The 17,736-nt window shown below is 47.3% G+C and overlaps 1 protein-coding gene across 2 annotated transcripts in view; it reads right to left on the bottom strand.

Moving 5' to 3' along the window:
- Positions 1–1,814: 1,814 nt before the first annotated feature.
- Positions 1,815–17,736, bottom strand: part of NUTF2 (nuclear transport factor 2) — a 40,297-nt gene continuing 24,375 nt past the window's right edge. Inside the window, exon 5 of one of the 2 annotated variants that reach the window (XM_040409124.1) lies at positions 1,815–2,293. In XM_040409124.1, coding sequence (XP_040265058.1) covers positions 2,180–2,293 — 114 coding nt within the window. In that variant the 3' untranslated portion in view covers positions 1,815–2,179. Of the gene's footprint in view, positions 2,294–14,525; positions 14,652–17,736 lie in introns of those variants that run through there. The other variant, XM_040409125.1, reaches the window with a different exon arrangement.

Here is a 17,736-nt window from a genome sequence, read left to right as displayed (position 1 = left end):
TGCCATTATAACTTTGAAGGGGGTATAAGTACAATGGGCATTACTACTATTAAGGGGCATTATTACTTTGAAGGAGGCACAATGGGGATTATTTCTATGAAGGGGCACAATGGGGATTATTACTATGAAGTGGGCACAATGGGGATTATTACTATGAAGTGGGCACAATGGGGATTATTACTGTGAAGGGGGCACAGAGAGGGCATTACAACTGTGAAGGGGCACTTAGGGTATTCATACTCTGGGGAGGAACTAAGGAGGCATCGCAATGCGGCAGGTGCACTAAGGAGCATCATAATGTGTGGGGGCACCAAGGGATCACCCTGCTGTGAGGGTGCACTTAGGGGTATCATACTCTGTGGAGCACTAAAGGGATATCATACTGTCTGAGAGGCATCATTATTGTTAGGGGCACTGAAAGGACATTCTTACTGTTTGGTCGGCAGAAAGGAGATTAGGTGGGCTTGGAGGTATGGATTATTGTAAAAAAAATATGTATATAATGCAGCGCTACACGCCAATGGTGTGGTCCCTCCTTATATATATATTTTTTGTTTTGCAGCTCGGACCTTCATCCTACAGCAGACTCAGGTATGTGGACCTTTACAAAAAGTACTTGAGTACCCCTGCTATAGACTGTCCCCTAACATGTGGATTTGGTGGACAGACAAAAAAAAAAAAAAAAGCCATTAATAAATTGTGAGCCTTACTGCCACATTTAGCTTCACATTCTCTAAGGGCCCTATTACACCGCTCTTTATTCGGTCAGGATAAGAGACAATGGACAATAAACACATCTACTCTGCTCGTTTGCATCAGCCTATTACACACACCGATGCTAAGTGAGTATGAGAGGAGAGGTTGCTCACATCTGTGCTTTTAAAAAGGTTTTCAAAGCCTTTACAACTGATTACCTATCCTCAGGATAGGTCATCAGAATCTGACTGGTGGGGGTCTGACACCCAGGAACCCGGGGCCGGTCAGCTGTTTGAGAAGGCACCAGCACTCTCAGTAGCGCCATGGTCTATACAACGTACGGCGCCGTGGCCTTCTCTCAGCTCACCAAGCTCAGCTTGGTCATTTCTATAGGGATTTCGAAATTGCCAAGCGTACCGCTCGGCTCTTTTCGGAGGGCCAATAGGAAGGCTTGGTGGTGGCCACACCTGGCACCGCCAGCCACCACTTTGCCAGCCTCGTGTAAGGCTTAATTTTAGAGATAGGTGTGGGTCCCAACTCTGGGACCCGCACCCATTAGACAATGGGGGCATATTCTAGTCTACATCCTTTAACTGTTCATCCACCGGAACAGACTGCCAGAGTTATAAGTGCAGATGTGACCTTGGCCTAAGTCAGTTCTATTAATTATCGGCAGCACATCCCTGACTACACAGGGACATGTGCCGCCTGATGATTTTTCATCCTTATGAAAGTTGCAAATCAGCCGTCAAACAAGCGTTCGCTTATTCTTTGGCTAATGGGCGGCACGATTATATAGGCCAATTATCGGGAAAGAGCGTTCCTGTGAACGTTTGTTCCCAATAATTGGCCCAAAAAAATAAAAAACAAAATAAAAAAAATAAATCACCAACCAATTCCCATAAAGTAGCTGTTTTACCCCTAGTGAGATTTTAGTGCAGATGTACTGTCTGCACAGACAGCATCGTTGACGTGAATGGAAAGGATGACATCAACCCTTTCTTCACTGACAAAGAATAATTCGCACTAAAATAAGACTTGGTGTGGCAAAAAGCCTTCGTCGATCCATTGGAACTGAAGGAATATAAAAAAAATATTTAAAAAAATGCACCGACAAGCCAAGTCAATGGGGGCTTTTTTCTTTTATTTCCAATTTCTTTGGATCACTAAGTAAATGAACTTACATAAAAAGCAATCCAATTCAAAAGCCAAATGCTTGGACACTGGTAAATGCAAAACAACTCCGAAGGTCAGGCGTATGTGGCCAGTATACAACTAACAGCCGCTCTCCAGTAACTAGGCTGCATCAGGCTTAATACTTTCATGCCCAGTTGTAAAAGCTTTCAACTGCTAAACAGTGTGTGGTGTTTGTATAGTTCTGTGGATATGGCAAATCCTTTGTAGACGTGAAAGAAAAAGGGGGAAAAAATAAAAATAAAAAAAAAGGGCAAATAAGTATTATCCCGTCTCTTCTTGAGGTAATTCAGCCAAAGTTATGCAGCGCTAGCCGGAACATATCGTTTGTGCAGACCCAGGAATCTTGTACGTTCTTTAGTAGAAACATTTGATGAAATCCAATAACTGGGTCGTCATCGGCCTGCAAGAAAATACAACAGATTAAGCCTTGAAATGCGGGAGTCTACTGAACCAGCTCATGCGTCTTTGAAAGCAATAACTTTTTTTCGGTTCTGTTATGAAAATCATTTTCCCACCTTTTGCAGTTATTTTTGGCATTTTTTTTTCATTTTAACACACACACACACACATTATATATATATTTTTTTTATAACCAGGATGTGCAAAGAAGCATCTCTGAAGGAAGAGAGCCATCTCGCTAGCGCCACCTCTTGGAAGTGGCTCCCTACGATTATAGCTAGGATTGAACGAATCTGGTTCGGAATTGCTGTATCCAGACCCAATTCTTTTAAAAACTAGGTTAAGAATAGTGGCTCTGTCCTACTGTAAAATGTATTGCCTCCACGGAGGTCTTTCTGAAGTTTTGGCAAATACCACGAGACTTATGTCGTCTCGCCTCTATCACGTATAACTTTGCTTAATCGCATAAATTACCAATTCAAAAATACGAAGCGGAAATTAGCTTCCTTGAGGCCCGAAGCAGAGCTCGGCTTAGTATTTTGAATCAGTAATTTATGTGAATATACAAAGTGACGCGTGATAGAGGAGAAGTAAGTCTCGCGATATTTGCTGAAACTTTGGAAAGACCTCCTTGGAGGACATATATTTTAAAGGGGTTCTGCAGTTTGTTTAAACTGATGGTCTATCCTCTGGATAGATCATCAGCAACTGATTGGCGGGGGTCCGACACACTGGAGCCCCACCGATCAGCTGTTTGAGAAGGCAGCGCCGCTGCCTTCTCACTGTTTACCGCCGGCCCAGTGATGTCACGACTAGTATCACTGGCCTGGGCGCGGCTAAGCTCCATTCAAGTGAACAGAGCTTAGCCGCGCCCAGGCTAGTTGATACTAGTCGTGACGTCACTGGGCCAGCAGTAAACAGTAAGAAGGCCGCAGAGCTGCTGGAGCGCCGCTGCCTTCTCAAACAGCTGATCGGTGGGGCTCCAGTGTGTCGGACCCCCGCCGATCAGATGCTGATGATCTATCCAGAGGATAGATCATCAGTTTAAACAAACTGCAGAACCCCTTTAAAGTAAGGCAAAGCCGACATTCTTAACATAGTTTTTAAATGAATTGGGTTTGGATAAACCAATACGAACCAGATTCACTGAATCCTAATTATAGCAATTATATGGAATATAGCCGAGCCAGATAGCCCTCCGTAGACGGCGTTTTTTCGGATGCTTGCCCCTTAGTTTGGAGTAGGAGTCTGGCAGGCTGAGTGCAATGCCCTGAATGTGCCTTAGGCAAGGCTGGTTTGAAAGTAGGATTTTGACTCCTAGGGAGCCACTTCCATGAGGTGGTGCCAGCAAGATGGTCCTCTTCCTTAGCAGATACCTCTTTGCATTTACGCTCCCCATGGAGCATTGCCAATCCCATGGAGTATTTCCAGTAAGTCTCCATACAAGACTGGTCACCTTAAGGAGAATAACCACCCTACCCAAGCCTTTATAACCAGAAAATATGTAAAAGGCAAAAAAGTGTTCTCATTTCTTTATTTTTTGTTACTTCCACAACAATATTTTTGATATATGGTATGAATGAGTTATGTTGGCTGGGGATGGGGCTAGAATATGCGGTGTGGTGGCTTTTATCATTTTTTTTTTCCTTGGTCTTTTTTATTTTACACTTTGTACCCACCATTCGGTCATTGCTAATTTCCCCTGTAACTGGGGCGGACATAGTAGACCGACCAGCTTGTGAAGACGCTAGGAACGGAGCAGGATGCAGCATTGTCGCTTGCTGATCTCTATACACAGAATGTGCTGACCTCTTGGACGTATACAGTCAACGGGCAGTCGGCAAGAGATCAATCAATACGTGTAGCATGTGAACACGTGAAAATACAGCACTCAGGTTTTATACAACTTTTTATCCATTACCTGCAAAAAGAGTTGAGCAAATCCATCTCCCACAGAATCACTTCACCAGTCACCACACTGAACCGGTTCTCACTAACCAACATTTATCCTTTAATGTCTTAAGATTTTGTTCTAGTAATTTCTGCAACTAAAAATCAGCTTCATTGAAGTGGCTTTGTAGTGAGCCAAGTGTATTTTGGACGGATGTCTTTGATGCCATAGATAATACATATAGTATTATTACCCCAAGGGAAGCGGTGATCAGTATATTAGGATATGTTCAGGAGCTAGGAATAGCTGAGGGGTGCAAGCTAGCAATTGCTCAGACACTTTACTGCGCAAGACGTTTGATTGCAAAACATTGGATCCAGCCCATCGGCCCGAATAAACAAGAATGGGTGGGGGCCGTCAATGCTTTGGTTGGGTTGGAAAGGGGTATATACAAAAAGAGAGGGGCTATCAAGAAATTTAGGAAACAGTGGGAGTGCTGGGTTACACAATCTGGTCTGGCTTCACAAGATATGATGAGGCTCTGGGTGCGAGACAGTATGTCAATGCTGGGCCCGATTTAGGGTTACATAGGTAGATTGATGTCAACTATAGTTATACCGACCAACACGGAGGATACTGCAGAGGGAGGGGGGGGGGGGGGGGAGTTCTTTTGTTTGTTCCTTGTGCCAAGTTGGCGCGCATACACAGCAGGTTTAATTTCAAAATAAAAACAAAAAATAAGAGCATAAGCTTACAGCCATGTTTTCTTGGTCAAGCAGGTGGATTTCACTATCTATGTAAAATGAAACTAATGTTTTATTGCACGTTGCAGTACTTATACTTTATTGTACCTCGATGTAGGTATTTTTGTTGTATGCTTACAGTTGCTCTGTCAATAAAAATTATCTGATTTAAAAAAAATAAAAAATCAGCTTCATTGATCTGCATGGGGTTGTCTTGGAGGCAAGCACAAGGATCTCTGCAAACCCCATTCAGATGAATGGAACCGATTTTCAGACATTTCTGCAACAAAATCTGCCTCATGTGAAGTAACCATTAAAGGGCATCTGTCAGCAGATCTGTCCCTATGACACCGGCTGACCTGTTACATGTGCGCTTGGCAGCTGAAGGCATCTGTGTTGGTCCCATGTTCATATGTGCCTGCACTGCTGAGAAAAGTGACGTTTTAGTATATGCAAATGAGCCTCTAGGAGCAACGTGGGCGTTACCATTACACCTAGAGGCTCTGCTCTCTCCACTCTGAGGCCCAGCCGTTATGACTTTTTTACTGCCTTGCCCTAGGAAAGGGCAGAGGATGCGACAAATGCAGAGAGCAGAACCCCTAGGTGTAACGGTAACGCCCCCGTTGCTCCTAGAGGCTCATTTGCATATATTAAAACATAATATTTCTCAGCAATGCGGACACATATGAACATGGGACCAACACAGATGCCTTCAGCTGCCAAGTGCACATGTAACAGGTCAGCCAGTGTTATAGGTACAAAACTGCTGACAGATGCCCTTTAACTGTCCGCCTTGTTTATTTGTTGCTTTTTCTTTTTCAGTTCCTTTCATTGGAGGAACATCAAAGTGTTCCTCCAATGAAAACTAAAGGTTTCACAATGCTCTTAGAGCCACTATCAATGTGGAGGCTTAGCCTTTTAAGCAAAGCTGTTTGTGCTACAGACCTCTCCTCCTTCCCTGTGTTCTTACAGATGCAGTGGAGCTGCCTCCACAGTGACTGTTCCTCTAAACCTGCCAGCACACATTATCCCTGCCACCCGCTCTCCTCCTGCTCCCTGCCACCCGCTCTCCTCCTGCTCCCTGCCACCCGCTCTGCTCCTGCTCCCTGCCACCCGCTCTCCTCCTGCTCCCTGCCACCCGCTCTCCTCCTGCTCCCTGCCACCCGCTCTCCTCCTGCTCCCTGCCACCCGCTCTCCTCCTGCTCCCTGCCACCCGCTCTCCTCCTGCTCCCTGCCACCCGCTCTCCTCCTGCTCCCTGCCACCCGCTCTCCTCCTGCTCCCTGCCACCCGCTCTCCTCCTGCTCCCTGCCACCCGCTCTCCTCCTGCTCCCTGCCACCCGCTCTCCTCCTGCTCCCTGCCACCCGCTCTCCTCCTGCTCCCTGCCACCCGCTCTCCTCCTGCTCCCTGCCACCCGCTCTCCTCCTGCTCCCTGCCACCCGCTCTCCTCCTGCTCCCTGCCACCCGCTCTCCTCCTGCTCCCTGCCACCAGCTCTCCTCCTGCTCCCTGCCACCAGCTCTCCTCCTGCTCCCTGCCACCAGCTCTCCTCCTGCTCCCTGCCACCAGCTCTCCCTGTCACATTGCAAGAATTAGTGCAGAGGCTGCAGCGATTACAACACTTTTGCTAACATTTACCTCTACAGAAACAAACCTCTTATAATACTCTTAAAACCTTTAAGGTACGTTAGGCTTCATTCACATCTCCATCAAGCAGATTTTGCCAAATCCAGCAATGCTGGATCCTCTAGTTCACTGCCGGATCCCCATTGATTGTAATGAGGTCTGGCAGTGATTCAGTCGCTTTACGGCATAAATGCTGGGCTTTGAAGTTATGAATGAATTGCTAGCAGTTTGCAATGAAGGTCCAGATGGGTGTTACCAGCTGGGCATGTGTCCCTGCACGGTCTGACACTGGCAGCACTGATTTGATAGTGTCAGACTGTGAAAGGACACACCCCTAACTGGCAACACCCATCTGGACTTTTATTGCAAACTGCTAGTAATTTGGTCAATTCATTCCTTACTGCTAGCAGGAATAATAAAGGAACGGCATAAGGAGAAATGTTCCAGAACTGTTATTACATGGGGATGCAAGTGGTTACTAAAACAGACGTGTCATGAGAGGCGACAGGTCTTCTGTCTCCTCCTCTGACCTACAATAAGCCTGGATTCACATACCCATGTCCTTGAAGTATTATACATAGGCATTACTCATGTAGACTGTAATTTCTTCTGGCATTTCGTCTTGGATACCGAAATTTCACAGATACATGGTGTGAACCCAGCCAAATAGGTTTTCCAAGAGGTCTTCATGAGTCGCCAACAATATTAGATACCAGGAATTGTTATAAAACAAGAGACCCATCTGTACACCCCACCCCACTCCAGTGCTGCCCACCGGCATTTGCTTCTGCCACTGGAGCAATGACTGGCTGCAGCCGGAGAACTAATCACTGCAGTGCTGGGGGAAAAAAAGACTGCAGCGGCAGTGCTAAAACGGAGGAGAGAGAGCAGAAGTCTGCTTCTGACATTTTATTACCATCCCTGCTGTTCTCTACATTAAAAGGTTTTGGGTCATGGAAAACCCCTTTAGGCAACTTTCACAGAGTCAGTCTTTTTTCATCAGTATTAGGCCTCTTTCACACTACTGTTTTTTTTTTTTTTTTTTCGTTTTGCGGGCCATTTTTTGCATTTCGTATACGGAACCATTCATTTCAATGGTTCCACAAAAAAAACTGAATGTACTCCGTAAGCATTCCGTTTCCGTATTACCGTTCCGTTGAAAGATAGAATATGTCCTATTATTGGCCGCAAATCACGTTCCGTGGCTCCATTCAAGTCAACAGGTCCGCCAAAAAAATGGAACACATACGGAAATGCATCCGTATGTCTTCCGTAGCTGTTCCGTTTTTGCGGAACCATCTATTGAAAATGTTATGCCCAGCCCAATTTTTTTTATGTAATTACTGTATACTGTATATGCCATACGGAAAAACGGAACGAAAAAGTGAACAGAAACTAAAAAAACTGAACGGATCCGTGAAAAACAGACCGCAAAACACTGAAATAGCCATACGGTAGTGTGAAAGAGGCCTTAAGGCTCATTCACACGAACATATTTTGCGTTCCCTATACGGAACCATTTATTTCAATGGGTCTGCAAAAGATGCAGTGTGCTGTCCGCATCTGGTGCTCTGTTCCATGGCCCCGAAAAAATTATGAGTCCTGTCCTATTCTTGTCAGTTTTGCGGACAAGAATAGGCATTTCTATAATGGGCCTCCTGTTCCGTTCCGCAAATTGTGGAAGGCACATGGGCGCCATCCGTGTTTTGCGGATCGTGTGAACGAGCCCTTAGGCTACATGCATACGACCGTATGTGTTTTGCGGCATCGGTATGCCATCCATTTTTTTTTGCGGACCCATTGTAACAATGCCTAAAAAACGGACAAGAATAGGACATGTTCTATTTTTTTGCGGGGCGACGGAACGGACATACGGATGCAGACAGCACACGGTGTGCTGTACGCATTTTTTGCGGACCCATTGAAATGACTGGGCCCGCATCCTTTCCTCGAAAACAAAAAAAGCTAGCGGACACGGAAACAAAATATGTTCGTGTGCATGTAGCCTTATTTGTAATCCAAAACGTGGAAAGGATAAATGTTTCCATTATACTTTCCCTCTCATACTCTTGGATTACTAATACTAGTGCTAAACACTAACCATGTGAAAGTGGCCTTAAAGGGGTTGTCTCACTTCAGCAAATGGCATTTATCATGTAGAGAAAGTGAATACAAGGGACTAACTAATGTATTGTGATTGTCCATATTGCTTCTGACTGGATCCATTTCTCCATCACATTATACACTGCTCGTATACAAGGGTTACGACCACCTCTACAGTACAGATACGAGGTGGACAGGAGCTGCACATGTGTGCCTATGTGAACTCCCACCGTACCGGCCACCAGAGGCTAGTGCTTTTCTCTATAGTGTGCAAGCACGACCACCATTGATGGATTAAACAGTGGTCATAACCATGGAAACAAGCAGTGTATAATGTGATGGAAAAATGAATCAAGCCAGCAAAGCAGGCAATATGGACAATCACAATACATTAGTAAGTGCCTTGTATTAACTTTCTCTACATGATACATGCCACATGCTGAAGTGAGACAACCCCTTTAAGTAGATTGCTGGTAGTATATATGGGATCATGTAGCAAAAGTGGCCATGTAAATGTTTTTATAAAATGGGATTCTAGAACCATAAAAAAAAAAATATATGTACTTCTATCAGTCTACCCCTAGTCACTAGTACCCAGTACTGACAGACTGATCATAGGGTCAAAAGTCTAAAAGGCAGGTTACTTTTTTTTTGTATAAAAAAAGTGAGTTACAAAGTGCATGAACATAAAGAAGTTGTTCTCATATCATACATTAAAGGGGGTATCAGAGACTAAAAAATGCCCCCCATATGCCCGGGCCCCTCACACGCACAATTTACCTGGCTCCCCGCGCCACTCCTGTTCCCCGCACTGCCGCTTCTCCCTGTGCGCGGATTAAAACATCCGGTGTAGGCGCATATGGAGAAGCAGCAGCAGCGGCAGTGCGGGGAACAGGGGGAGAAGCAGCAGCAGCGGCAGTTCGGGGAACAGGGGGAGAAGCAGCAGCGGCAGTGCGGGGAACAGGGGGAGAAGCAGCAGCAGCGGCAGTGAAGGGAACAGGGGGAGAAGCAGCAGCAGCGGCAGTTCGGGGAACAGGGGGAGAAGCAGCAGCGGCAGTGCGGGGAACAGGGGGAGAAGCAGCAGCAGCGGCAGTTCGGGGAACAGGGGGAGAAGCAGCAGCGGCAGTGCGGGGAACAGGGGGAGAAGCAGCAGCGGCAGTGCGGGGAACAGGGGGAGAAGCAGCAGCGGCAGTGCGGGGAACAGGGGGAGAAGCAGCAGCGGCAGTGCGGGGAACAGGGGGAAAAGCAGCAGCGGCAGTGCGGGGAGCCAGGTAAGTAGATTCAGTGTGAGGGGCCCAGGCATATGGGGGGCATTTTTTTGTCTCAGATAACCCTTTTAGGCTACACTGTGGACATCTTAAAGGGCATCTGTCCTCAGATCTGTCCCTATGACACTGGCTGACCTGTTACATGTGCGCTTTGCAGCTGAAGGCTTCTGTGTTGGTCCTAGGGGTGGGCGTAATAGGCGATATGAGATATAAATTTGGGCCACGATATGGATTTTCGCCATATCGCCGGACCGCGATATGATCGCGCGCACCATTTTCTCCTGAGCCGGCCGGCACAGTGGAGGGAGGGAGAAGGAGGGAGTCCCTCCCTCCCCACTGTGCGCGGCTGCCGCTGAACACCAATGAGGACAGAGTAGGAGGAGGAGGGACTGTGGCCACTGCGCCACCAATGAATGTGCCGGCCATATCCCACAGGGTCCCCCTCCTCCGATCGGTTACCATGGCAGCCAGTAGTCACGCTACTGAAGTCCTGGCTGCTATGGTATGTTAGTGAGCAGCATTATAGTCACGTGCGCTGTGGCCGCTCCTTCTGTCTGTGCGGCGGATTGCTAATGCTTATAGCATTAGCAATGCGCCGCACAGACCTATTAGAAGAAGTAGCGACCGGCGGCCACGGCGCACGTGAGTAAAATGCTGCTCACTAACATACCATCGCAGCCAGGACTTCAGTAGCCACTGCCACCAATGATTAATACTGGGGAGGGGGGGGGGGGGGCGGATCAGAGGCTGGGGGGGGGGGGGGGCAGATCAGAGGCTGGGGGGGGAGCAGATCAGAGGCTGGGGGGGGGAGCAGATCAGAGGCTGGGGGGGGGGAGCAGATCAGAGGCTGGGGGGGGGGGCAGATCAGAGGCTGGGGGGGGGGAGCAGATCAGAGGCTGGGGGGGGGGGAGCAGATCAGAGGCTGGGGGGGGAGCAGATCAGAGGCTGGGGGGGGGGGGAGCAGATCAGAGGCTGGGGGGGGGGGGAGCAGATCAGAGGCTGGGGGGGGGGGGGAGCAGATCAGAGGCGGGGGGGAGCAGATCAGAGGCTGGGGGGGAGCAGATCAGAGGCTGGGGGGGGAGCAGATCAGAGGCTGGGGGGGGAGCAGATCAGAGGCTGGGGGGGGGGAGCAGATCAGAGGCTGGGGGGGGGGGAGCAGATCAGAGGCTGGGGGGGGGGGGGAGCAGATCAGAGGCTGGGGGGGGGAGCAGATCAGAGGCTGGGGGGGGGGGGAGCAGATCAGAGGCTGGTGGGGGGGAGCAGATCAGAGGCTGGGGGGGGGAGCAGATCAGAGGCTGGGGGGGGGGAGCAGATCAGAGGCTGGGGGGGGGGAGCAGATCAGAGGCTGGGGGGGGAGCAGATCAGAGGCTGGGGGGGGGGAGCAGATCAGAGGCTGGGGGGGGGGGGCAGATCAGAGGCTGGGGGGGGGCAGATCAGAGGCTGGGGGGGGGGAGCAGATCAGAGGCTGGGGGGGGGGAGCAGATCAGAGGCTGGGGGGGGGAGCAGATCAGAGGCTGGGGGGGGAGCAGATCAGAGGCTGGGGGGGGGGGAGCAGATCAGAGGCTGGGGGGGGGGGGAGCAGATCAGAGGCTGGGGGGGGGGGGAGCAGATCAGAGGCTGGGGGGGGGAGCAGATCAGAGGCTGGGGGGGGAGCAGATCAGAGGCTGGGGGGGGGGAGCAGATCAGAGGCTGGGGGGGGAGCAGATCAGAGGCTGGGGGGGGGAGCAGATCAGAGGCTGGGGGGGGGGAGCAGATCAGAGGCTGGGGGGGGGGAGCAGATCAGAGGCTGGGGGGGGGAGCAGATCAGAGGCTGGGGGGGAGCAGATCAGAGGCTGGGGGGGAGCAGATCAGAGGCTGGGGGGGAGCAGATCAGAGGCTGGGGGGGAGCAGATCAGAGGCTGGGGGGGAGCAGATCAGAGGCTGGGGGGGAGCAGATCAGAGGCTGGGGGGGAGCAGATCAGAGGCTGGGGGGGAGCAGATCAGAGGCTGGGGGGGAGCAGATCAGAGGCTGGGGGAGCAGATCAGAGGCTGGGGGAGCAGATCAGAGGCTGGGGGGCACATGAGAGGCTGGGGGGGCACATGAGAGGCTGGCTGCCATGGTCAGCTCCCTGCTGTTGTGTGCACAAAGCACAGGGCAGCAGGGAGAGTGTAAAGTCCTATTCACCCTAATAGAGCTCTATTAGGGTGAATATGACAAGGGTTCTAGCCCTTAAGGAGGCTAATAGTTATTAAGTAAAAAAAAAAAAAAAGAAGTTTAAACACCCCCCCCCATATAGAAAACAATATATCGCAATATATATCGCTTAAAATTATATCGCAATATAAATTTTAGGCCATATCGCCCACCCCTAGTTGGTCCCATGTTCATATGTGCCAGCATTGCTGATTTTTTTTTTTCGTTTTGCGGGCCATTTTTTGCATTCCGTATACGGAACCATTCATTTCAATGGTTCCGCAAAAAAACCTGAATGTACCCCGTAAGCATTCCGTTTCCGTATTACCGTTCCGTTGAAAGATAGAATATGTCCTATTATTGCCCGCAAATCACGTTCCGTGGCTCTATTCAAGTCAATAGGTCCGCCAAAAAAATGGAACACAATCGGAAATGCATCCGTATGTCTTCCGTAGCCGTTCCGTTTTTGCAGAACCATCTATTGAAAATGTTATGCCTTAAGGCTCATTCACACGAACGTATTTTGCGTTCCCTATTCTTGTCAGTTTTGCGGACAAGAATAGGCATTTCTATAATAGGCCTCCTGTTCCGTTCCGCAAATTGCGGAAGGCACATGGGCGCCTCTTGCACACGAACGTATTTTCTTAAACAACCCCCCCCCCATATAGAAAACAATATATCGCAATATATATCGCATATCGCACATGCTTAAAATTATATCGCAATATAAATTTTAGGCCATATCGCCCACCCCTAGTTGGTCCCATGTTCATATGTGCCCGCATTGCTGAGAAAAATTATGTTTTAATGTATGCAAATGAGGCTCTAGGAGCAACGAGGGCGTTACCGCAACACCTAGAGGCTCTGCTCTCTCTGCAACTGCCACACCCTCTGCACTCTGACAGGACCAGGTGTGAAGATGTTTACATTGCCAGGCCCTGCCAATCTAGAAAGAGAGTCAACCCCAACAGTAGTATATATTTTTTTAAAGTAAAGTAAAAAGAACATACTTCTCTTTTGTATCCACCCTGTGTTTGGCTCCAAAAACTGCATGAATCCAGTCATAAAAAGGGAACAGCCATCTTTGCAAACCTTGCTTTTCATCGTTCCAATGCACTGAATACATTTTACTTCAGTTTGCAAAGCTGCTGTGTGTATACAGCTCCTGTGCAGACCTATTTCTCCTTGGGAACAAGCAAACCCTGTGTAATCAGACAGACAGTCCGCCTTAGGCCACGTTCACATATGCGCTGTGAACTGGTGGAGGAACAGACTGCTGGCCGCATACCAACATGCACCACCAGATCTCCATTCACTGTAACGGGATTCGGCCACTTTCCAGGATATATTCCAGCCCTCCAAAAAAATAAAAAATAAAAAAATGCTGCGTATAGTATTCATCTGGCTGAAAGCTGGCAGGTATGCCGGATACAGTAAATTCCGGCAGACTGTTTCACCGCCAGAGTTCAAAGTGCATATGTGAACCCAGCCTTACCTCTTTCCTCCACTTCACTCTAACCCGCCAATCATATTTTAGTAGGGGACAGACATATAGCAGGATCAGGCGGGGTATGTTTTTGGACTGTTACTGCAGAGACATCTAGGCTTGCATAGCAGCTGTAGACAAAAAGCAATATAATATTATTAAGATTATGTGCAATTTCACTTTATTTTATTTTTATTTCAGATACACTGGAGCCAGACAAATTAGATGCGTAGGTGGCTACAGCCTTAAGCCTCTTGCACACGAACGTATTTTCTTTCCGTGTCTGTTCAGGGATTTTTGCGGACAGTATGTGGAACCATTCACTTCAATGGGCCCGCAAAAATAAAATATGAAGTTACTCCGTGTGCATTCAGTTTCCGTATTTCCATTCCGAAAAGAAATAGAACATGTCCTATTATTGTCCGCATTACAGACAAGGATAGGACTGTTCTATTAGGGGCCGGCTGTTCCATTCTGCAAAATACGGAATGCACGCGGACGTCATCTGTATTTTTTGTGGATCCATTTTTTTGCAGACCGCAAAATACAAATACGGTCGTGTGCAAGAGGCCTTAGGCCTCATGCACAGGACCGTATTTTGTTTCCGTGTCCGATCCGTTTTTTTTTTTTGCAGATAGGATGCGGACCCATTCATTTCAATAGGTCCGCAAAAAACGCGGACAGCACACAGTGTGCTGTCCGCATCAGTATGTCCGTTGCGTTGCTCCGCAAAAAAAATAGTGCATGTCCTATTTTTTTCTAGTTTGCGGACAAGGATAGGCATTATTACAATGGATCCGCAAAAAAACAAATGCCATACGGAACGTCATCCGTTTTTTTTTTGCGGACCGCAAAACACATACGGTCGTGTGCATGTAGCCTTAAACAAATTTTATCCCCTCAAGGCAAGTCACAAATCAACGAAAGCAAGCACACACCTCTCATCTGGAACAGGAATCACTTAAAGGTTGTGAAGGGCTAGCCTGAAGACCTCATTGGTACACACCCAAGCACCATTAAAACATTTCAATAAAAAGATTTGCTGAAATCCCAGGATTTGGTCATCATCTGCCTGAGCAGAAGGTATGAATGGAAAAAAATAAAAAAGACGTTAAACAGAAATGAGAGAAGCAACAGGACAGAAGAAAAGAATGAAACGTTCATGTAAAGGGTAGCGGCTTCAATCAGCAGGACACAAGCAGTTGTACAGCCAAGACAGAGAAGGGTTAAGGTCCCACCACAAAAGCTGTAGATAGAAAACTATACAAATTCAGAAACATGCACGTACCAGTGATGCCTCAAGATACAATGGCCTCAGGATACCACATTTTTCATATACAATGGTGTTTTCTGACCCATCGTAAGTTGAAACCAGACTCTAGGGTTGTTTTGGGTATCGAATTTTTGATACCCAATTGATACTTTGTCTGGTATCGACCTCGATAACGGGATTTGCCTTTTTCCGATACTAGGCTTCACTATTGCGCAGTCTAGTATCAGAGAACTTGGAGTGCGCTGCTCTCAGCGCGCTCCATGTTCTCCTCAGCAGCACAGGGGAGAAGGAAGCACTCTCTCCCCCCCCCCCCTGTGCCACTGCCACCAGTGAGGAGAGGGGGCGGGCGCAATGCGCCACCAATGAAAGAAAACATTTAATACAAATCCAGGAGGCGGGTGCTGGCAGGGAGCTGTGATCAGTGGCAGTTAACCCCTCAGGTGCCGCATCGGCCGCCTGTATTAAATGTTAATTATCATTGGTGGTGCAGTGCACCCTCCCCCCCATATTAGAATCAATGGTGGAGCAGTGCGCCCCCTCCCCACAAACCCCCAGTCTTAAAATCCTTGGTGGCGCACTGCGACCCCTCCCCCCCAGTATTAAAATCATTGGTGGCAGTAGCCACAGGGTCACCTCCCTTCCTCCTCATTGGTGGCGCAGTGGCAGATTCTGATCAGAGCCCCGGCAGTGTAATCCTGGGGCTCCGATCGGTTACCATGGCAGCCAGGATGCTACTGAAGCCCTGGCTGCCATGGTAATCTCTCTGCTGCTGTGTGTACTATGCACAGGGCAGCAGGAAGAGTGTGAGGTCCTAATTACCCTAATAGATATCTGTCAGGGTGAAGAGGACAAGGGATTAAAAGATCCCAGGTTCTAGCCCCTAAGAAGGGGAATGAATGAATGAATGAATGAATGAATGAATGAATGAATGAATGAATGAATGAATGAATGAATGAATGAATGAATGAATGAATGAATGAATGAATGAATGAATGAATGAATGAATGAATGAATGAATGAATGTATATATATATATATATATATATATATATATATATATATATATAATCACCCCCTTTCCCAATGCTACATATAAAATATATAAACATATTACATATCACTACGTCCGAAAAGTCCAAACTATTAAAATATTAAAAAATGTCCTATGCGGTGAACAGAAGAAAAAAAAAAAAACACGCAATTAGACTTTTTTTGTCACCTTGTCCCCCCCAAAAATAGGATCGGACTGTTCCATTATGGGCCAGACATTCCATAAAATGCGGAATGCACACAGATTTTTTTGGCGTTGTATCAAAATGGTATCGAGTATCGCAATACTTTTTTATAGTATCGAAACCGAATCAAAATTTTGGTATCGAAACAACCCTACCAGACTCAACATACAATGTCTCAGTCAGATCCAACCAATCAAGTCCACTTCTTGGGTAAAATAGCTGTATTAGCTGACTGTAACAGTGCTCCAGACTAAAAAAAATACCTAGTAGCCATTGGCTCCTGAACTGAAAAATTTAGGAGCCAAATAAAATTTTTAGTCGCCAAATCGAAACCGAATCAAAATTTTGGTATCGTGACAACGCTACGCCGATCAGATCGGCGTAGGGTTGTTTCGATACCAAAATTTTGATACGCTTTCGACACCATAAAAAAGTATTGCGATACTCAATACCACGCAAAAATAAATAAATAATAAAAAAAAAACACCAAAAAAAGACGAGTGCATTTCGCTTTTTATGAAACGTTCGGCCCATAATAGAACAGTCCTATCCTATTTTTTGGGGTGACAAGGTGACAAAAAAAAATGGCGAATCGCCTGATTTTTATTTATTTATTTAGGTTACGGCGCTCACTGCATAGGAGATATTTTTTAATAATTTAATAGTTTGGACTTTTCGGACGCAGTGCTATGCAATATGCTTATTTATTGTTTATATATTTTATATGTAAAATTGGGAAAGGGGGGGGGGGAAGATTTAAACTTAATATTTTAGGGTACTTTCACACTAGCGTTTTTTCTTTTCCGGCATAGAGTTCTGTCCTAGTTCTGACTGATCAGGCAAAAGATAAAACCGCAGCATGCTACGGTTTTATCTCCGGCAAAAAAAAAACCTGAAGACTTGCTGAAATGCCGGATCTGGCATTTTTCCCTATAGGAATGTATTAGTGTAAATACCGAATCCGTCATTCCGGTCTGCGCATGCGCAGACCGGTAAAAATGTGTAAAAAGATACAAGACGGATCAGTCTGTCCGCAAGACAGTCGTTCTTGCAATGCATTTGCGAGATGGATCCACATCCGGATGCGTCTCACAAATGCTTTCAGTCACATCCAGATCGGCGGATGCGGCAGGCAGTTCCGATGACGGAACTGCCCTCCGGATCACACTGCCGCAAGTGTGAAAGTAGCCTTAGTGTTTGTGGTTTTTTTTTACTATTAGCCCCCTTTGGGGCTGGAACCCTTGTCCTATTCACCCTTAGTCCCCTTTCACACGAGCGAGTTTTCCGCGCGGGTGCAATGCGTGACGTGAACGCATAGCACCCGCATTGAATCCTGACCCATTCATTTCAATGGGTCTGTGTACATGAGCGTTGTTTTTCACGCATCAGTTCTGCGTTGTTCTATATTCTGCGTTTTTCACGCAGCCCTGGCCCCATAGAAGTGAATGGAGCTGCCTGAAAAACGTATTGCATCCGTAAGCAAGTGCGGATGCGATGTGTTTATCACTGATGGTTGCTAAGAGATGTTGTGTGTAAACCTTCAGTTTTTTATCACGCGCGTGAAAAACGCATCAAAACGCATTGCGCCCGCGCGGAAAAAACTGAACGCAATCGCAGACAAAACTGACTGAACTTGCTTGCAAAATAGT

Source organism: Bufo bufo, chromosome 10, assembly GCF_905171765.1.
Source record: "Bufo bufo chromosome 10, aBufBuf1.1, whole genome shotgun sequence".
Lineage (NCBI taxonomy): Eukaryota > Metazoa > Chordata > Amphibia > Anura > Bufonidae > Bufo > Bufo bufo.
Note: the sequence above shows the minus strand (reverse complement) of the source record. Positions and strands in the feature narration are given on the sequence as shown.